Genomic DNA, 22,106 nt, shown 5'->3' on the forward strand with positions numbered 1-22,106 from the left:
ATCCTTCTTCTGTGTTCCTGAGGCATATGGTGTGTTGGGCCTTGCCCAACTCACACATACCCACCACCAATAGTCTCCCTTGGGTTGTACTGTGTCACTTTGTACGCTGGCGTCAGACCTCGAAAGGCTAATCTTGTCAAATCAGGCTCCTCTTGCAAAGAATGTGCACCCTTGCTGCCTTCCATCTACTTTTTCACCTTGGTGTATACCTAGATTTGGTGTAGCTGAACCATATGACAACGTAAGGTTATTGCTATGGTGTGAACACTTTTCCTAGTTCCCAAACCTTGCTTGGTGTAGTATACACAACATTTTAAAAAGTTAGAGTCTCTTTCTTCAAAGTGTTTCATACTGTTTATTGATGTCAACAGAGAAAATATTTCCAGGCTCTTAGTAACTCTGAAGGCAGTTTTCCTATTTAACTAAAGGCATGTAAATACCTTTAAAACTACTGACGCCCAGTACTTGGCATGTGAGGTATGAGTTGCTAGAGAAACAAAGCAGTGTCATTGCTATGTATGAAGGAAGTCGGAAGTCTATACTTACTAACGCCCTGTGCCAGGGGCTTGTGTTTCAAAAAGAAACAGTCCACATAGTTGAAACGATTTATTGAGACTTACAGCTAGGCTCCCTAAATTCTTCAGTGGTGATCCCGGGGACCCTCCTGTGTCAGACCTGTAGGCCCCTGTCCTAGTGGACTCCCTTAGAGCCGGTGAACTGTCTGAGCCCAAGATGTAAGGCCTGTGTTGGACTAAAAGGAATCCACCCCCTCCAGCACTGAATGTGATTCAGATTGCAGGAAATCTATCTGCATCCCAGATCTATTTGTGGAGGGGCCCTGGTGGCCAGACTTGAAAGGACATGAGAAACCTTGTCCCCAGAACACATCAGCGCAGAGATGGCACGGTTTTCCCAGAGTTCCCTGGGAGAAGGGACATCAAGGCAGCTCGGGTGCCAAGGCAGGCCGATGGAGCCACCTGCCCTGCCCTCCACAAGCCTGCTGCTGCCTCGGCCCCCTCAGAGCTTTGCATGGCCGGGTGCGCCCTCAACACTCTGATTGCCCACTGCAAGGGTGGGAAGCAGGGTCCTCTCTTCACTATGCCCTGGGAGAACCTGCACGTTTCCTCCCAATTTGTCTACACCTCTCTCCATTGCTCTTGCTGATCTGTGTTTCAGGTGACAAATTTGCAGGGGCCCACACAGAGTCAGAGAGGACAGCTCTGAATTTAAACCACTCAAGATGTCTTCAGAGTTCAAACAAACAGAAGCATCTGAAATCTTTTTCTGTAGGACTTCACAGGGTTGGTTCCTCCCTCCCCTTTCTCCATTTCTTGAAATCTAAAAAAAACTGGAGAGGAGAAAAAAAAATGCAGTAGCCAAACAAAACCCAAAACAACAAGTGCCCTTGTCCCGGTAGCTGAGCCCACAGGGCCTTTCCTTGGCTCCTCTGAAAGTGGGAGGGAGTTTAGGACTGTCTCGAACATTGTCTGGAGGCTTTGCCATCGTGTAACCATTCTTTTTTTTTTTTTTTAAAGATTTTATTTATTCATGAGAGACACAGAGCGAGAGAGAGGAGCAGAGACACAGGCAGAGGGAGAAGCAGGCTCTATGCAGGGAGCCCGATGCGAGACTCGTCCCAGGACCCCAGGATCACGCCCTGGGCCGAAGGCAGGCTCTAAACTGCTAAGCCACCCAGGGATCCCTCGTGTAACCATTCTGATGCCAGTGGGAGTGTAGGGCCCAAGGGAGACCTGCTTTTGCTCTCAGCCTATTTAAAGAAAACAGTGTAAACTTAGAAAACAACCTACTCTTCCGAAGCCCCTGTGGCTTGTCGCGTGAACCAACAAGACCAAAAAAAAAAAAAAAAAATGTAGTGTGTGTCCTCTCTTACGGAGACAAAACCAGGGGACTGAGGCTGGCTTCTTGACTGGGAGTGCAGGGGTGTGAGCCACCCATTGGCTACAAAACAAAGGGCCATGTTGTGCCTATAAATAGGAGTGAGGCTGGGTGATTAATGAGATAGCAATTGAGTCATCACTGTGATCAGCAGGATTGCGAAGAATGTGGCCAGGGATCTTTGGTTTAAAACACAAAAAACCCCCAAACCCTGCGGTCTGCAGTCGTGCCCCGGCTCTGACACTTTCCGTTGTGGGGGGAAACATGTGCTGAGCCTGGGCCCGCGCTCCGCCTGGATCTGTCCGCATCCATTACTCACCCTTTCACACATTCTCATTCTCTGAGCACTGGCACTTCCTTCCATTGTTCGGAAGTTTATTAATAACCAATATAACAATGAGGATGCCAGCTCTCTGACCTCTCTCCCCAAGGAGGGGTGATCTGATCGGCCGCAGCCAGCTGTATTATGGCCGTGGCTGTGTTTGGCTCAAAACACGCTGCCTCGCGCTGGGAGCGATTGCATTGTTTTGGGGGTTGTTTGGGCCTTAAAAATGTAAGCCCAGACTTCAATCTTTCTCCTTTCTTTCTTGCTCTCACTCCATCTCCTCCCTGGTGTGTCTCTCCCTAGCCTCTTAGAGATCCCTGTTACCAGCCCCCTGCCCCCTCTCCTTTTGGGTCTAGGGATGAGCAGGATTCCAGGGGCTTTAATCTTGGTCATAAGCTCAGTGCTTTGCAGGCGGGCACAGCCCTGCAGGCTCAACCAGGGGACAGGGCCTCCTCCAGGCAGTGTTCATACTGGACTGTGTAACCAGTGAGGGCTGAGAAATCTCCTTCTGTGGAATGGCTATTTCTGGGCTTGCTTGAGTGGGTTGTGCCGGAGTCAAAACTAAGAACAGGGGGAACAGTTGCCCCTCTCTGATCTCATAAGGGGGGGGTGGGGAGCCCAATTAAGTCATTTACAGTGATCTGTTTCTGCTAAAGGAATAGCTCTACCGGGACGCCTGCCTGGGTGGCTCAACGGTTGAGCATCTGCCTTTGGCTCAGGGCATGATCCTGGAGTCTTGGGATCAAGTCCCACATCAGGCTCCCTGCATGGAGCCTGCTTCTCCCTCTGCCTATGTCTCTGCCTCTCTCTAATGAATAAATAAATAAAATCTTAAAAAAAAAAAAAAGGAATAGCTCTACCTAGTAAAGAGAACCAGAACAGAGTAACCATGTACAACCTAAGTGACCTCCTCTCCAATGATGAAATTTTAAACATTGAAAAATAAATACCACTGTTGAATTCTTGTAGGCATTGCTCTCTTCCCATTTCGGCTAGCCCTCTTGTTTTTTGTTTCTTTTTTTAAGATTTATTTATTTATTCATGAGAGACACAGAGAGGCAGAGACACAGGCAGAGGGAGAAGCAGTCTCCTTGCAGGGAGCCTGATGTGGGACTCGATCCCGGATCCCAAGATCACGACCTGAGCGGAAGGCAGATGCTCAACTGCTGAGCCACCCAGGGATCCCATCAGCTAACCCTCTTTATTCACGAGAGACACAGAGAGGGAGGCAGAGACATAGGCAGAGAGAGAAGCCAGCTCCCTGAGGGAAGCCTAATACAGGACTCGATCCCAGGACCCTGAGATCATGACCTGAGCCAAAGGCAGACACTCAACCAGTGAGCCATCCAGACACCCCTTAGCTAACCCTCTTGATACTGCAATGGAATTAAGAGTCTGGGAGCTAGAAGGATAAAGCCTCCTCATTCCACAGTAAATGAAAGGCAATCCATATGAGTTGCTCAAAAATGGTAGATTCAACTAGAGATTGTACTTTGTATTTTTACTAGATGCTGCTGCTAATTTTTGTAACCTACTGTTCATCCTCTGCCCCCAGTGATATTTGTCCTCTTCATCCATTGGCAAAAGCGCCAACTGAGCAATGAAGCAGCCACACTGGAGAGCTCCTGCAGAGACCCCTCTTCACTCTCGGGGGCGCTGCTTTTCCACAGAGCCTCCACTTCACCACTCTTTGAAGTGAACCATCTAATTTTTATAATTTCTGAGCCTGATGAGAAGTCGTCCAGGCATGCATTTTTCATGTTAAGAATCGCATTTAATTCTCGGAGACGGTCTCCCAAGATCACACGTTTATCTCAAAATCTACAATGTGACATTATTTCGCAGGGTCTCTTAGGACATCTTTTATGTAAGGAACTTATAATTGAGGATTTGTAAGGGAAATAAATGTCTCTTCATCATAACAAAGAGTTCAAACTTTTCCCTCCTGTTTACTCCTGAGGCGTCTGCCAGAACTTTTCCTTACAGCTTTTGCAGATCTGCTGGGAATATGCTGCTGCTGGTGGGCTTTTTGGGGGGTTTTTTTGTTGTTGTTTTTCCCTGAAGGCTGAAACAGATTGTCATTTCCTTCCCTTACTTTTAGGACAACAGATTTCTTTCTTCTTTGGGGATACTGTTTGTTTCAAATTTCCCCTCTTTTCAAAGAGGAAAGCACCCCTTCTGTCTTCTGAGATCAGTGGGCTAGTCACCAGTGTTCCATCTGTGTAAAAACAGATGAGCCACAGTTCCTGACAACATTCTCTCATAGGATGCGTACTCATATCCGGTGCTGCCGAGGGTCTTTGGAAAAATTGGCACAAATTCTCCATCACAGCTGAATGAGGAGCTCTTCCCATGTGTTTGCCGGCTGGAGGGGCCCTGGTGTCCCCCCCCCCCACCTCGCCCACCCACATCCTGCCCCAGGCACCCGGCTGCCCACAGGGTGAAGTCTGGAGTTTCCCAGTCGGGAAATAAGAGGCTTTTTCCCCAGAGGCAGCCCAGCAGGTTTTCAGTACATCTCTGCCAGTAACACCTACAGCTCCGGTACCGTAGGATCCGTAGTTCTCTCAAAAGATGTCCAGATGCGAGCTGAAAGGGACTTTCTGACCTTGAGCACATTGGTCAGAAACTCTGACTTGTGGCCTGATGGATCAGGAAAGGTCTGCTCTGAGGTCAGGTTTTTTTTCTCCTCTTCCCCCACCTAAATTAATCGCAAAATTATCAGTGACCTATTTCTAGAAAACCCTTCGGATTCCAGATTGACACATAATAATAAAATCGCCCAAGACGAAAGATTTTATTTTCAAACCTGGCATCAGGCAAAACAGATAGTTCCTAAGCAAGCAGCAGGAGGGTTTCCTAGAGCGTGAATCTGACCACGCTCTGCTTCCTGGCAGTGAAACGCCCGGAGCACCTCCACTCATCAGAGAGGTGACCATCAAGGTGACCCTCAGGTGGGGGCTCCCTGTTGTATGCTGCTCCCTCTTTGTGCAGGTGACACTGCTCATCTCCTGCCTCTTCCTGGTAGGCAGCTTTGCGCCCACCCCACCCCACCTGGCTCACAGAGGCTCTGTTGGCTCATCTGAAGGACCCCTCGGCTCCTCCTCCTCCTTCCTTCCCCCTGCATCGTAATCCACGCAGGCCGTGGACAGAGAGTCGAGGCATAAAAGGCAGACACGATCGCACACCGCGTGGTTTTTCACTCTGGCAACCCACCGGCGACCCAGACAAGACAAAGTTCCTGCTCCCGTCGTGCCCTTTCCGTTCTGGGTGCGGGACAGACCACACAGAGCCGCCCCACTGGAATCCCAGCTCTGCCTCCCTGAGTCCCAGTGACCTCTTCTGTGAAAACAAGGGTAATGTTTTCGTGAAGACTACGTGAACTGGGACGTGGGCAGCTCCTATCAGGAGTCTAGGAAAACTCACTTCCCCTGTTTCCTCCCAAGCATCCTGAGGGCACAGGGCTGTGGCCGTGTGAGCCTTCCACCTGCTTCCATGCGTCTTGCCTGCCCACTCACTAGTCTTCCTCTTTTACTTCATGGGTTCCCTGGAATTGGGGTGCCAACCCCTCATAAAGGCCAGGCACACTGTTGAGTACAAAAAACTTCGGCTTCCCATGCAGCTAGCATTCACCAGGTTCTGACTCTCTTCGGGCATCTCTGAGGCGTGACGTCATGAGTTCCCCCAGCTTCTGAGGAAGTCCTGTTTTCATTCCTGTACTTGAGGGGAGGGATCAGAGGCCGAGAGAGGTGGTGTCCTGTTGCCAAATCCCTGTAGCTAGTGCGTCCCAGAGCCGGGACACAAGCCCAGACCTGCTGACTCTAAACCACTGGTTTGTAGACTTCTGCCTCAGGAGGCTGTGAGCCAGCATGTTTTCCCAAGAACATTCACCCCACTCCTCCTGTAAACGTGGTGCTGCCTAAAACTTCGAAAGACAACCGAGTATTAATGAATTACTTATATCTTTCCAAAATGCTCACATCAGCCCTGTTTTCCCTTTGGCTCCTGCTCGGATTCATCATGTGTAGACAGTCCTTTCCAAGCAGCACTTGGCTACTGTTTTGTCGAGTATAAATTTTGAAGTCTTGCTCCTCTGATCCAGCAGAGAGTTTCCATCCATTTTCCTGCTTCATTAATCCCAAAGACAGCCCAGATGAACCTCTTTTTAAAAAAATTTTTGAACCTCTTTTTTCTGGCATCCAAACTTACACACACGTGCTTTGGTCTGTTGATAAGGTGGAGAGGTTAAATCCTTTCAGCCCTGGTTGATAATTAGACATTCCCTTCCAGCTTGAGGCAAACTATCCCAGTAACTCGGGGTAGGACCAGAGTTGGTAGGGTGCTTGTCTTTTCTGGAAGTGGGGATGGTACAGAGGAGGGAAACTTACACTGTATGTGACACTTGTAACGTTAACAGCAAGGGTTGCCAGAGGCAAGAAGGAGCTACCTAAGTAAGCTGTTTATTAATACATCCTCCAGATTTGGGAGCATCTTGGAGGTTGGTTAATTGGTCTTTTTCCACATAGGGACATCATGGCTCCAAGAGTTGTGACCCAAGGTCTTATACTGATCAATAGCACATATATCACAGAACCTCAGGTCCCTTCCCTGTCCATCACTGTTCCTCTCAGAGGTAGCAGATTTACATCTTTTTCGATTTCCAAGAGACTAAACTTACAACTCCACAGTGGTCTTGCACGTGCCAAGGCATGCGTGTGTTCAAGTAACCAGAAACGGATAAACCAGAGCAACGGTGAACTTCTATACCTTTCACCAAGTCCAGGTGCTGATGTGAAATGATTTCTCCATCCTGAATCATTTCTTATTCACGGATCTTTAGTTTGTAAGACTCCTGTTAACTTGAGGCCCTTCCCTGATTGAGTTTCTTCCTGGAGTCATTCTTTGTCACTTCAGGGTAACTGTGAAACAGTGTCTCCTGATTCTAGGCCCTCTTGCTGGCCTCCGTTGCATGTATCTGCCACCTAAGCCAGGTGCATGTATACATGTATACATGCTCCTGATTCTAGGCCCTCTTGCTGGCCTCCCTTGCATGTATCTGCCACCTGAGCCAGGTGCATGTATACATGTATACATGCTGAGCCAGGTGGGGTGGGGTGGGTGCAAAGCTGCCTACCAGGAAGAGGCAGGAGATGAGCAGTGTCACCTGCACAAAGAGGGATGGTCCAGGGATCCCAAGCACACCTGCAGGGGCTGTAGGAAGCCACCTTGGCATTCTCATGATACCCCTGGGGCTCATTCTCCTGATGCCCCTGAGCTTCTCTCTGTGGAACTGGTAGCAGAGCACTGCTGCTGGGCACTCGGTCACCTCTTCTTGTGGCCACCATGTTTGCCTGGTTGCAAGTAATGGCCCCCCAGCCTCAGAACCCTTCCCCCAGTGCCCGGGATTTCCTTTCCAAAGGAAAGGAAATCAAAAGCACTGGGGAACCTCTTTTCAAATGCATAAACAGGTGAATGCAGAGCTGCCCTAAGCTTGAGGATGGGGGGGGGGGGGTGGGAGCCAGAACCCCTCAATCTCTGTGACCTTGATCCACCCCTCATGCACAGCAGCTCCAAAAGAATAATTGCAAATTCAGGCATTCAAGAAACAGTTTGAAAATACTGCCTTTGTACACTGAATTGCAGAGTGAGGTCTTTTCTTGAGCAGCAAGGAAGAGGTGGTATCAATGGTCTCTTTCTTTCCAATTCTGCTGTGTGTGTGTGTTTCACTCCTATTAAATCTACAGTGGATCTTGACCATTTACCTATTCCAGGCACAGTGATAAGTGTTGTATCTCATTTAGCCTTCACAGCATTTTAAGGAGGACAGATCATGTGCCCAAAGTCACACAACTAACTAGTGGGTGGTGTAGAGTTCATCAAAACCAGACTGTTTTGCCTCTACTCACCATCCAGTTACTGCTAAAAACAAAAACAAAACAAAAAATCTGCATGGCCAGGCCAACTCAGGTACTTTGTAAAAATTTAACTTGGTACCTGGCACTACATTCCTCATGAGGCAATTTCCAGAATAAAGGTATAAACTGGAGCCAGCCAGTATTCGTGGTTTCAGATGCAGAAAGGGCCTCTTGAGCCATCCCACTTGCTGTCTTAGGTGGGTTTGGTAGTTAGACTAATTATTATAAATAATAATAATTTAAGTAGCACTAATGAACCTTATAATTCAGCGCTAAAGCTTAGAGGCCAGATCATCTAAACCTTTGTGCCTTGCCTCCCAGACTTGAATGTTCTTGTGATATCTGCCATTCTGGAACATAGTGAATCCTTAGGCTCAATAAATCATCATTTTCTATTGAGAGGTTAGGCAGGGATGAAAGGGAGAGCAATAGATTTTTCACTTGAGCTACAAATCCTTTAATCTTCCTTCTCAGGTCCAGTTTTCTCCAGGCCTGTTTTTTAAATCTAAAGTCTGACTTCTTCCCCACATTATGTTACATCATTATTAATGCTTTAGATTAGGACAGAGAGAACCCCATTATGTGTTCCTGTGTCTTCCATTTTGATGGATCACTGTGGCTAAGAGAACCTGATGCAAAGTGATTGAGCTGTGGAACCTCAGATGGGTGTAAACTAGAGATAGTTGAGGGGTGATAGGCACAGGGTAACTGACCTACAGAAGTAGGAAATTTGAGCCACATGGGAAGGGGAGTCAGTGATGTGTTGCATTAGACTATAACACCATCCGGGCTTAACGTCTGACAACCATGAGGTCACGGGAGCCTTAGTAAGAGTCAAGCTTTTATTTGAGTTTGCTATTGAATTTGGAATCCTGCAACTGAGCTTGACAAAATCTGGGGAAGAGCTACAAAAATTATTAAAAGTTTGGAAGGCAGGTTTTATAACACATAAGTACTCATGGGTACTAAATTTCTTTACCAAGATGAGCTATGGCTTAATTGTAGCATCCAAGTGTATCAATGATGACATTTTATGTGTTTGTTTGTTCAAGGTAATATTTATTAGCTATTGCAGAGGCATGAAGATGGTATGTTCCTGCAGTGATACATACTCTCTATTTCAAGCTAAGATGGGCTGGGGGAGAAAAAGTAAAAAGCCCACGTTGAAGTCAAAATGTGCTTACCCGTTGAGACTTTATTGAGTATTAGGGTTCTAGAAGCCTAATTGCATGGCAAGAAACTGTTCAAAGACTGAAGGAGAAGAATAGTGTATTTAGGGGGATGGTTTGAGTATAACAGAGGTTTTTTGATGCAAAAGCACAGAAGACTTTCTAGCCTTAGGATTCTGGGATGGCTTCATTATCATCAGAAGAGACAAAATACTTGAGGCTGGCAGTTCTTTTTTTTTTTATTTTTTTAAGATTATTTATTCATGAAAGACACAGAGAGAGAGGCAGAGACCTAGGCAGAGGGAGAAGCAGGCTCCCTGAGGTAAGCCGGATGCAGGACTCCATCCCAGGACTCTGGAATCACAACCTAAGCTAAAGGCAGATGCTCAACCACTCACCCACCCTGGGTCTGGCAGTTCTGATTGCATTGTTCTCATCTGGCATGTGATCACTGAGTTGTCTCACAATGTTTCATACAGAAATGCAGTTCCCACTGGAATTTTTCCTGAGATTGCAACAATTCTCTTGTTTAATTCCTGGAGAATGGACATCTGTACAATGTCAGGCTTCCAATCCATGACCATGGTATACCTCTCTACTTTTTTTAGGGTTTTAATGTTTCTCAGTAGGATATTAGAGTTTTCACTAGAGATTTTACACATCTTTCACTAGAAAAATCCCTAGGTATTTGGTGGTGGTTGTTGCTGTTGTAAGTGGTATCATCATCTGAACCCCTTGAATGCACACCCGGTAATACCCATCCATGTCCGTGGGCATGAGAAGCAAAGTAATAATCAGCTTCTCCTTTCCTATGGCATCAGTGGCCTTGTCAGAACCTATCAAGATAAAAATGTGTAATAGCTTCACTGCTGGAAACCCACTTCAGGATCCAAACACTGCAGCCCGGAAAGTGTTCTTTTAGTCCAACCTAAATTCCTCCAGTTGGCATTCTAGCTTATTTTCCTTTTGTGTTTGGTTCACAGTTTGCCTTCCACCAAGATTTCATATCTAGCAGTCTGCTGCTTGAATCATCATGCAGATATTTCCACCCTGACTGGTAAAATATGTATAACTTTCATCAGGAGGATATTTGCTCATGATACAATATGAAGTTAAAAATATATATAATTAAAATCAAATTTTATTTTTAAAATATATGTGCTTAGATAAACAGGTCAAGAGAAAATACATAGCAGTGGTTATCTCTAGGGGACTTATGTGTGGACTATTTTTCTACACGTCTCCATTTTCAAAATTTTTATGACAAGTCTGCATCATCTTTGAAGTAAGCCAAAAATGAGCATTCTTAAGTGGAAAAAAGAAAGTTAAAGCTATGTATTTAAATGACTGACTTGAATTTAACTTTCCCCTTCATTGTGTAAAGCCTATTTCAATGCCCTAGTGAAATCAAAACAGGTATGCCACATAACTTAAGATAATCAAGAAAGAAAAACTTCTTTTTTGGGCATGTAAATTTTCCTGCCAGTCCTCCAAGTAGCTATAAATTCCACTAGGTGCCAAGAATTCGCTCCTTGCGCCTGGGCCCCTGCAGCACCTGCTTTGTGTCTCCCTTCCCGGATTCCTGGGTAGGTCCCACCTCCAAGTGTGGGCTCCAGTGAGGCTGTCAGAGGCCCAGATATATGTCCCCCATCTGTTTCTCCAGTAACCCCACTGTTTATTGACAGGTTCTCAGGAATCTGATAGCTCTCAATCGGCCAAGAAAGATATGCTGGCTGCCTTGAAATCCAGGCAGGAAGCTCTGGAGGAAACGCTCCGCCAGCGACTGGAAGAACTGAAGAAACTCTGTCTTCGAGAAGCTGTAAGCAGTTCACATTTCACTTACGTGCGCGCGCGCGCGCGCGTGTGTGTGTGTGTGTGTGTGTGTGTGTGTGTGTGTATGTGTGGTTCTCTGTCTCTCTCTTTTTTTAAGATTTTATTTATTTACTCATGAGAGACACAGAGAGAGAGGCAGACACCTAGGGAGAGGGAGAAGCAGACTCCCTGCTCGGAGCCTGATGCAGGACTCCATCCCAGGACCCTGGGTTCATGCCCTGAGCCAAAGGCAGATGCTCAATCACTGAGCCACCCAGGTGCCCTTTGCCCTCTGTCACCACTTATTTATGAAAAGCAAAGGTGGGCTCACACAGAGAGCATAAGCAAGAGACAGGACCTCTCCTGAAGCGCAGATGGGGGAGACTCCAACCCCTCTGGCGTGCCCTGTCATTAACAGCAGTGAACCATAATGAAACATAAGGCCAGCAGTTAGAGTGGCTCCACCCAAATCCTCAAAGGGACCCCACTGGAGACCAAATGACAAGTAATAATGGCAGTCCCTTCTGTGTGCATCATGCACCATAGGTGATAAAGGGTCTCTCCCTGTAGGATTACCTCCTTGGATATACTGGCTTGCCACCATCTTCCTAAAATCGGAGCCTGATTTTATTATCATGGTGGCTTTTGTTTCTCTTGAGGATATTTCCCGTTGGTCTTGGGGCATCCTATGGAGAAGCTTCAGTGGGGATCTTCAAGGAAACCAAGATTTCGCTTGATATTTAATCCCCTTCACAACTCATAATCTGGTGTGTCTTCCCCCTTTTTAGTTTTTACTTTTTTAAAGATTTTTATTTATTTATTCATGACAGACACAGAGAGAGAGAGAGAGAGGCAGAGACACAGGCAGAGGGAGAAGCAGGCTCCATGCAGGGAGCCCGATGTGGGACCCTATCCCGGGTTTCCAGGATCACACCCTGGGCTGAAGGGGGCACTAAACCACTGAGCCACCGGGACTGCCCACCCCCCCCCCTTTTTTTAATGAAGTCACAGCCTAGTGGTCTTTTAAATTTTGTGTAAAGCAAGTCTTCCTCAAGCCCCTGTATATGCTAGTCTCATGTTTCCTTGGGATTCAGATGCTGTGGCCTGTCACTGTCTGCAGTTGCTGGAATGTCACTTCTTACTTTCTCCTGTTCATCCAGTGACTGTTAGCATGTTCGAACAGTTGATTTTCTTAATGCAACACACATGACCTGCGTGGGGGGGTGTACGCACACGGATGCGGTGGGCTGGGAGCCCTCTGTGCCCTGCATAGCATTACAGAGAGCTCTGTTGGTAAACAGTTCAGAATGGGAAGCAAAAGAGGTTCTGGGGCGAAGTTGAGGAGTGGATTACCCCCACCCTTCCCTTCTCCGCCCCCCCATGCCCCCAGGGCTTTCCCCAGGAAGAATGAAACAAGGGGCTATAGAATGAGATCGCATTACATTTCAACTCTGGGTTGATTTAAACCGGAGCCTGCGCAAAGCAGACCCACATGGGCACAAATCCACTGCAAAGCTTGGGAAAGCAGCTGGCCTGGCCAGGGGATGTGCTCTGTGGTACTCCTACCATTAGCAGCCTTTTCGTGAAGAATATGCTGAAAGCATTGAAAAAATATGGGCTTGGGTGTCTGCATTTAATAATTTGTAAAGCCTGGTTTTGTTGTTCACAAAGGAAACATCCCTAAACCCAGCAGGGACTCAGCATCAGAAAATTGGAGAAACATGTCAGGGCAAGGTTAGCATGCATTATCAAGGTCTCCCCGTCTCTCTCAAAATAAAAGCAAAATAAGGAAAACAAAGCTCCCACTTCTTGGAGTGTCGGCACCAGAAAACGGAGCTTGAGTGGAAGAAGTAGCCTCTCTCAGGGAAGTGGGCCTGGGGGGCTGCGGATTGCTTCTGTGCTTGCTCGCCTGTAGTGAAGGAGCGAGAGAACTTTCTCGGTGACTGTTCTGCTCTTTCTCTGGGGCACCCACGCCGTGCACCCTCTGCTCAGTATCAAGAAGTGCTGTTTGTGGGCGGGAATGGGGGAGAATGGGGCGGAATGGGGCAGCCTGACTGCAGCAGAGGGAGCTGAGCCGCAGCAGGGTGTGAGCAAAGTGGGAGCAGAAGACAACAGGCACCTGAGAGCTCTGGTTACCTGTGAAATCAGATGAAATATGGGGAATCCAGGCTGGACTCAAATACCTTCAAGCCGGTGATGAAAAATCTGTAGGCTCATTTTTTTTAAACGTAGTTTGTTTCAAAACCACAGACACTTTAGAGTTACAAGTCAGTGGTCGTGTGGACGGACGTGCGGCGCCCTCCTGTAGGTTCGGAGCAGACAGGAGAGGCCTGACAATATAAAATCTTCAGTGTGCGGTGTTACTGATAGACCAGCTTTTAGGGGCGTGGATAAAAGTCTTACAGAATAAGCACGTAACTACTTTGGAGACATTTGAACCAGGTTTTATTAAAAACCGGGAAGAAAATTGCAGAGCGTTTCATCCTCCAGAGTTGGCCGTTAGGTTCTGAAATGTGTACACTAGGGAGGAAAACAAGCCCAAGAGTTCATTTCCTGGTGGCCTGAACACAGAAGGAAAGAGGCCCAGGAGAGTGAGGCGTGGGTGTGCTTGCGCGTGCCAGTTGCACTTGTGCACACGCGCTCTCTCTCACACACACACCACACATGTGCATATATCCATACCCAATGCGTGCATGCACACACACCAGTGCATACACGTTACATACTCAATGCATGCATTCATCTAAGTGCACACACACTCCAGTGTGCACACATAGCTTGGGGAAAGGCCAGATCCTTCCTCATTTTTTGTTGTTTTTTTTTTAAAGATTGTATTTATTTATTCATGAGAGACAGAGACAGAGAGAGAGACAGAGACAGGCAGAGGGAGAAGAAGGCTCCATGCAGGGGGCTCAATGTGGGACTCGATCCCCGGACTCCAGGATCACACCCTGGGCCAAAGGGAGGCACTCAACCCCTGAGCCACCCAGGCGTCCTCAGATCTTCCTCCTATTAGAAGGGGAGTGAACATTAGGAGTCTACGTCTGGGCTTTCTCACCCACTGGACACTCGTACTGGGCTGCGTTCTGACCAGACTTCAGTCAGGATCGGAGTCACTGCAGTGATACATCAATAAAATTCACTGTCATTATATTCACACAATTAGATTTCGGAGAGCTGAAAATACGCAATATCTTTTTTAATGGCCCTGTCAATAAAATGGATTATATTTTCAGTTTCTACTGAAACTGTGATTTGTATACATGTAATATTTTTTAAGCTCAGCCTGCCCCTAGTCTGAGCGGACGAATTATTTATATTCAGTTTCTAATTTATATAATTTGCACCTTTCTTGGCTTTGCTGTTTCGATACCATTCCTCCTAAGAACACTCACTTGAAGGGCATTTTAAACTGAGATATTTGCGAGGGACTATCTGATGCAGTGAAAAGAGCACAGAAACTGTGAAGACCAGAGATGTCATGTTGGCTCTGCCCCTTCCTGGCTGTGTGGCCCCACCTGGCACATAGCAGGCACAGGGGATCACTGGGGATGTTAACCAATGGGTGAGACTTGGGTTTTATGATGAAAGCCAATAATTTTATTCACCCAAAAGAAATTCACTTTGGGAGAAACTTCGAAGCATGTCTATTCCATAAAGAAAGGACTGCTCTCATACTGTTTTAGAGAAATGGGCACCTGGATGGCTCAGTCGGTTAAGTGTCTGCCTTTGGCTCAGGTTATGATTCCAGGGTCCTGGGAAATGTGCATTAGGCTCCTTGCTCTGCAGAGAGCCTGCTTCTCCCTCCGCCTCTGCCTCTCCCTCCATCATGAATAAATAAATAAAATCTTTAAAAAGAGAGAAGTGAAATTGCATTTCAGGAGCACTTAGGCGTGTTGCTAAAGGTGACGATTTCAAACCTGTGCATTGCATCTGTGCTTTGAAGCGCCTGCATGGGCACGCATGTGTCCCAGAAACCTGATCTCTGTCCTCATGCTGTTGCACACATGCAGGAGCTGACAGGCAAACTGCCCGTTGAATATCCCTTGGATCCAGGGGAGGAACCACCCATTGTTCGAAGAAGAATTGGGACAGCCTTCAAGCTGGATGAACAGAAAATCCTGCCCAAAGGAGAGGTGTGTCCTTCTGTGTGCTGTTGTTGGATTCTCTCGCATTAGCCATATTTCTCCCATATGTTGGGGCTTCCAGGGTTTTCTGTAACAGTTGTCTTCATTCTACTCGATGCCAAATACCATTTCCCTTTCCTCCCCAGGATCCTCCCTTCTACCTTTTAAGTTGGCTGGTCAGCCAGCATGGGGCTCCCCTTGGTAGGATTCATTAGCTCGAGTTCGTAAGCATCTGGATTTCCATGGAAGTTGCTTGTCTAACACGATTGGCCTGTCACAAGGGGCTGCGTTAAGCTTGAGAGAACATCCCAACAACATTCCTGTGTACCTATCTTTTTAATGGCTTCCCAGCTCTCTGTTACTTAGAGCCCAGCATGACGTGGAAGAAAACAGCCAAAGGAGAAAGAAAACTCAGGCCATGCCAGCAGGTGCAGGGATGCCACAGGCTGGGGGAAAGACAGCACAGCCTGCCCTCAGTGGCCTTCCCTTCACCTTGCTGCTAAAATTGCTGCCAGAGGAAAGCAAGCTGCTGGGCCTTCCTGAGGTCATCTGTCTGCATTTGGAGGAGCCCCTGAAGCCTTGCTCATTTATCCTCTTTGACACTATATGTTGGTGGGGGCTGGGGGTGGAGACAGGCTCCCCACCCCCAACCCCTTCACTGCCTCTGTTTCTCCTGGGAACGCACTTGGCTTCCCTGTCCACACAGCAGGCGGCCATCTGGACAGCCAGGCCCTCCGGCGGCCTGGTGCCTGTCTGGCTAGGGAGTGAGCCATGGTCCTGGGCTCCCACGCCAGGTCAGGTCACGGGCCAGGGCTCTCTAAGCGCTGGGAACAGCTGCTCATGGCAGTTAGGCCTCACAGACCAGCCTTTGTCCTTGGTGGCTTGTTTCCCAACCCCGGGCGGGAATCCATCTCGGTGTCCTTCTCCCTCTGGAGAACGAGTGCAGCCAGCGATCGAAAGACCTGGAAGGAGTTTATCATCTCCTAAGCAGTTCTGTGTAATCTCCACGCCGCCCCTCCTCCTGGGCCCCTGTTCCCCTCAGGCCTGAGATGCTCAAACAGAAATGAATCCGGCCAAGAGTACTGTGCTTGGTGGAGGCTCCCGACCTGGGACGTGCTGCCCCGAGGCAAGCCTTTTCTTCCAGCCTTGAGCTGGGAGGATCTGTCCCTTCCCACAGACGTGGTGATGGGCTCCCACGTGGTTAGGTCCATTCCTGTCAGGTTTTGCAGGACTCTGGGTCGCCTAGGATGAGGGTAGGTGTGGCCTCCCCTGCGGGCCTTGCTAGCCTCCGGGCTGGTGCTGGAAAGGAACCTCTGATGGAGCTGCAGAGTGTAAGGGGTGCACAGGTCCACAAAGGGGGGCTGAAGAACCTCTGCAGCCTGCGGCCCACCCCAGTTCCTCTGCCCATCCCGGCAGCCACAGCCTCATTTCTCCCGGGACCGAAACTGTGCGAGGGCATGTTACCCATCTGCTCCTTTGGGCCGAAGTAAGGGTCAGGGCTGCAGGGAGGTGCCGAGGGGAGGACAGAGATGCTGTAAAGCAGATCCAGGAATGGGGGCCAGGCTCCTCCAAACCCCACATCCATGCCTCGCAGACCAGTGCTGCTGCAAACGGCAGGCATGAGGATGGCGGGAGCTTGCAGAGAAGCTTCCAGAAGAGATCCTGGTGAGTGGGGTACGTCCCACCACAAAGGGCTCAAAATACAAGAGACCGAGGGCATGTGTGGGAGGGTGGGATGTCACGCACGTGTGAGCTGCCTGCTGCCAAACCCACAGAAGCCCACTCTAGAAGTGACGGTGCATCTTCTGCCCAAGATGGCAAGGAGACACCAACCAGAGGGGCTCTGATTTCCATGGGGGTTTGGTCTTCATGAACCTTGCTGTGGAGACCAAGGAGATGAAGCCAAGTGACCCTGCCTCCGGCCCGCAGCAGGGAGCTCTGTTTCTCTGCGATGCTGCTCATACAGTGACCAACACTCGTCTCCTGAACATAACGGGCCAAGGGCCTTGAAAGTGGGAGCACCCAGGGCCTGGCCGCCAGAGATTTGAGGGAAAGGGCCATTGCAGGGTCAGGCAGTGTCGGGGCTAGGTACTGGGAGTGCTGGGTTCCTAGTATGCGTGTCTCCCAAAGAGCAGGGTGTGCTCGCCTGGGGACAGGGACAGAGATGGGGAGGACGGTGCCTCCCTTAGCATCCCCCTAAATGTAAGTCCCATCTTCCCCTCCCACAGGAAGCCGAGTTGGAACGCCTGGAACGAGAGTTTGCCATTCAATCCCAGATTACAGAGGCTGCCCGCCGCCTGGCCAGTGACCCCAACGTCAGCAAAAAACTGAAGAAACAAAGGAAAACCTCTTATCTGAATGCACTGAAGAAGCTGCAGGAGATTGAAAATGCCATCAACGAGAACCGCATCAAGTCTGGGAAGAAACCCACGCAGAGGGCTTCCCTGATCATCGCTGGTCAGTGCTAAGCCGGCCCCCCCAGAGGGACAGCACCCCTCCACACACACACGAGGGGCCTTGGGGGTCAGCACCGGTCCCGGGAGCGAGTCCAAAGCTGGTGCCCTGCGGACCTGAGCAAGCTGCTTAGCCACCCTGGGCCTGCTTTTTATTTATTTTTCAGTCCGTAAAGTGAAGCTAATAAGGCCTGATACCAAATGAGAGCAGTAAGGGGTACACAGGTCCACAAAGGCGGGCTTTACAGGTTGAACTGTCCTGATCCCTACTTACTGCCCCCTGGGAGAGCTTGCAGCCCTGAGCTCTAGGCTGCTTCTCCACCCTCAGCAGCACTTGGGCTGAGCTAAGGTGCCAGCTCAGTCGAGCTGGAGTTGCCAGGCTCTGACCTCCCCTGGGGACCTGATCACCCAGCATCCGGATGGCTGGGGTCCACTGCAAGCCGGCACTCCCGCTGAGCCTCTGTCCTCAGACACACCAGTTCCCAGGGCGCCTGTCCCAAAGCTGAAGCCAGGGAGGACTGGGCTGCCCCACTCTGTCTAGACCCCTGAGCCAGGTCAGCAGGGGTTAGGAATTTGGGCGATTGTATTTGGTAAACACCTCTAAAAGGAAATAGCCCCGAATCCTCCAACAGCATCAAGTTCCCCAAACGGTTACAATCCTTTTTTCCTGTTTAGCAAACTCCTTAGAATGTATGTCAAGTATTCTTTCGTAGTTTATACGTTTAAAACGCTTTTGCTCTAAGAAGGTCAAAAGTGGAATAGAAATTACCAGGGGTTAGGAGAGGCGGAGTGGGAAGTTAGTATTTGAGGGGTACAGGTTCTGATTGGAAAAATGGAAAAGTTGCAGGGATCCCTGGGTGGCGCAGCGGTTTGGCGCCTGCCTTCGGCCCAGGGCGCGATCCTGGAGACCCGGGATCGAATCCCACGTTGGGCTCCCGGTGCATGGAGCCTGCTTCTCCCTCTGCCTGTGTCTCTGCCTCTCTCTCTCTCTGTGACTATCATAAATAAATAAAAATTAAAAAAAAAAATTAAAAAAAAAAAAAAAAGAAAAATGGAAAAGTTGCAGAGACAGATAGCGGTGATGGCTGCGCAACAATGCAAATAATCCTTAATGCCACTGAACGGCTGTCAGTACGCCCAGTACGGCTGACAGTGGCTAAAACGGTAAATTTATGTTGTGTATACATTACCATGATAATCTATATAATTATATAATACATAAATACATATACAAAAAATATACATATAATAAATACAAAATATACATATAATACATGAAATATAATTGTGCCACCTTAAAACGTGGGCATGCTATACTAGAAGCCACGCTGTACTGGAAACTCCAAGATGCCAAAGTTAAGGCTCTCCATCCCCTACGTGCTCACAGTCCACCAAACCAGAGAGACCATTAAAAAATCCTTTCCCTCTAGAAAATTTGGAATAACTGTCTTTCCCCATCCTGCCCTTTTGTCCTTGGCCAAGACTTTGTCACTCTGTCGCCCACTTCCTAACAGAACTGCAGCCAGCCAACTCCTATCTGCATGCTGCCCCTTTGGGACCTCCCTGTGGCCCCCTGAAGGCTGTTGGGGTGTCCTGGCTCTGCGGGAGCATTCCAGCAGGGTCACCAGAGCCAAGTTCGGGAGAGGCCCCTCAGGGCCACACCTGTCTCCGGTCCCTTGCCCCTGGTCAGCCACAGAAGAGCCCGCCTCCCCAGCCCGCCCAGTGAGAGCTGTCCTGTGTGCCCTGCCACCAGAGTCTGTGGTCCCATCCAGATTTGCAGCCTTTTTTTTTTTTTTAACTACTCAAGAATATACCTTTATTCTGCTCCCTCCTTGAAAGATTTTTTTATTTTTTATTATTTATTTTTTTTGAAAGATTTTTTTAAAAGATTTTATTAACTTATTCATGAGAGACACAGAGAGAGGCAGGCTACCTGCAGGGAGCCCAACATAGAACTCGATCCCAGGACCCCAGGATCACGACCTGAGCCAAAGGCAGATACTCAACCACTGAGCCACCCAGGCATCCCTAAAATGTCTCTGCCGCATTCGAATTAGAGGAATAACCCCAGTTCTTCTTAGTTCCTTAGTTCCTTGGCGTCTTATCTCTTGAGATAAAACTTGGAACTTCACACCTGGCACCTTTTGCTCATTTTACCGGGAGAGCAGAGCAACTGCAGACAAACCATGCCACCCTAGCTGGGCCTCAGTTTCCCCAGATGTTAAAGGGGAAGGATTATTTTACTGACTCCCTCTTGGGTGTGTCCCCATGGTTCACCAGTATCTATAAAAACCAGCTCTGCGGAGAGAGAGGCTGTACTTAGCAGGTTGTTTTTACTACTAATGACTGAAGAAGTTTATGGAGAGGACGTTTATTGCCGTAAGAGCAAAGCCAAGTTCCTCAACTAGTTTCGCATGTAGAGAAAGAGCAGTTCAGTTCCTTTGGTTCAGTGGGAACGTGCCCTGAGATTGGGCCAGGACGCTGATGGGCTGAACCGGGCCAGGCGGCCTTTATCCTGGCTTTCTAGCCCCTCAGCGCTGTGGGGCCCCGTGAGACAAGGGTGCCGACACAGAGGCCGGGCCACAGCACAGCATCAGGCCTCGGGGATGACCAGTGCCCCACCCCAGGGACCCCAGAGAAATGCCAAGTGTCTTGTTGACTGTATTTCATGCATTCTTTCCGCTCAGAAAGAGGAGGACGTGGGATGGTCCCAAACGCATGATCGTCACAGGCTGGACGGTGTCTGGGGGATGTGCTAATAAACTCATAGGCTTTTGCGTTTTGCCTCCTCAGATGGAAACATTGCCAGTGAAGACAGTTCCCTCTCAGATGCACTCGTGCTAGAGGATGGTAGGTTGTCCGTTTCCTGACTCAGAACTCGGGCCCAGGCCGAACAGGGATTAAGGTGTGTGCAGTCGGGCCCGGCCTGGTGGAAAGGCAAGAGCAGGCCGAGGTGGGGGCCGGGTGCCCCGCCAGCCCCTTGCCCCAGACGTCAGCTTCTGTCTGTCGGAACCTGAGTGTTTCCAGTGGCCCACGGGGAGGGGCTGAGGTGACCGTCCGTGAGCGCTGGTGTGTGGTGTGGTTGCCACAACCACGTCTGTGACTAAACACCATGCGCGGTTTCCTTTTGAGTCTCCGTCGTTTCTGGAGGAAAGTCGTGGACTCTGGTTGGATCACAAGTCAGAGATTGAAGCCTCCTAGGAAAGCCTGGGGGTGGCGGGAGGAACACCGGGCCTCCCCATCTTCCTGAGAAATAGCAAAGACCAAAGGGAAGGGTGTCCTTCTAGATTGCTGGTCAGGCCTTGAAATTGTCTATTTTCCATTGACCTCTGAAAACCCAGCAGTTATTGGGATATTTTCTTGGGAAATTCTGAGAAAAGCAGAACCGATCCCCCACACCTCTGCACCCTCCCCCAGGCCACCACCACCTCACACGGGGGTAGAAAGGATTCCAGGCACAGGACCATCTCTGAGAACATTCCTGTGGGTTTAAGCCAAAACTTGGGAGGCCAGGACATTAATCACATGGAAATATATTAAGTGGCAGTTAATTTTTTTGCCCTTTGGGGAACCCTCGTGTGGGCAGTGCTAAGTGGCTGTTCAGACAGAAAACATAAACCAGTCTACCCAACCCAGAGTCTGGATGATCGCGGCAAAGCTAATAATAGGGGCTATTGATGTGGGGAGAGGCTGGCAGGGTATTTACCCAGCGGCCTTGGCCTTGCTCTTAGCAATCAGGTTGTAACATTTCCATTGTCAGCTTGGTTACATGGGTGGGGAGGGGAGGGAGCATGGCTGCAGAAGAATAGGGAGAGGTGTTTTTTTTTTTTTTTTAAGATCTTATTTATTCATGAGAGACACAGAGAGAGGCAGAGACACAGGCAGAGGGAGAAGCAGGCTCCCCGCGGGGAGCCCGATGCGGGACTCGATTCCAGGACCCCAGGATCACGACCTGAGCTGAAAGCAGATGCTCAACCACTGAGCCACCCAGCCCAAAATTCCCAGGAATTTTGACTATGGGAGATCCAGCCCCAGTTTGGGGCTCTGGGGATGGCAGTTTCTCCAAAGGCAGGACCTAGAATGATTTAATGAGAAGAGAAGACCAAGAGGAGAGTTGGGGGAGGTGCATATTGTTGGCAGCTGAAAGGAGGCCTCCTTGGCCTTGAGTCCCCAGACCCCCAGGCCCCCTGCAGGCTTGCCCCTTGTTGGGGGGGGGCTCTTTCCTTCACTGATTACCGCGGAGGGAGAGGGGGGGTGGAATGGAGAATTAGGCGGTGAGAAGAATCCTGGTGGGAAATGGATTGGGGGCCAAGTGGAAGGTGGTTGGAGGTTTTGAGGTTTGCTTCTGTGAAGAATTTCCCTTCACGCTCCCCGTCCGCCTTCACAAGGAACCCTGAATTCTTCCTCCCTCC

The 22,106-nt window shown here is 49.0% G+C and overlaps 1 protein-coding gene across 4 annotated transcripts in view; it reads left to right on the forward strand.

The window, feature by feature from the left end:
- The window catches only part of FRMD4A (FERM domain containing 4A), a 319,692-nt gene that overhangs the window by 270,796 nt on the left and 26,790 nt on the right, over positions 1 to 22,106 (forward strand). For all 4 annotated transcript variants that reach the window (XM_041767383.1, XM_041767382.1, XM_041767386.1 and 1 more), the window contains exons 15-18: positions 10,988 to 11,121; positions 15,128 to 15,250; positions 17,470 to 17,698; positions 20,488 to 20,544. In XM_041767383.1, the coding sequence (XP_041623317.1) occupies positions 10,988 to 11,121; positions 15,128 to 15,250; positions 17,470 to 17,698; positions 20,488 to 20,544 (543 nt within the window). The remainder of the gene's footprint in view (positions 1 to 10,987; positions 11,122 to 15,127; positions 15,251 to 17,469; positions 17,699 to 20,487; positions 20,545 to 22,106) is intronic.

Source organism: Vulpes lagopus, chromosome 8 (assembly GCF_018345385.1).
Source record: "Vulpes lagopus strain Blue_001 chromosome 8, ASM1834538v1, whole genome shotgun sequence".
Classification (NCBI taxonomy): domain Eukaryota; kingdom Metazoa; phylum Chordata; class Mammalia; order Carnivora; family Canidae; genus Vulpes; species Vulpes lagopus.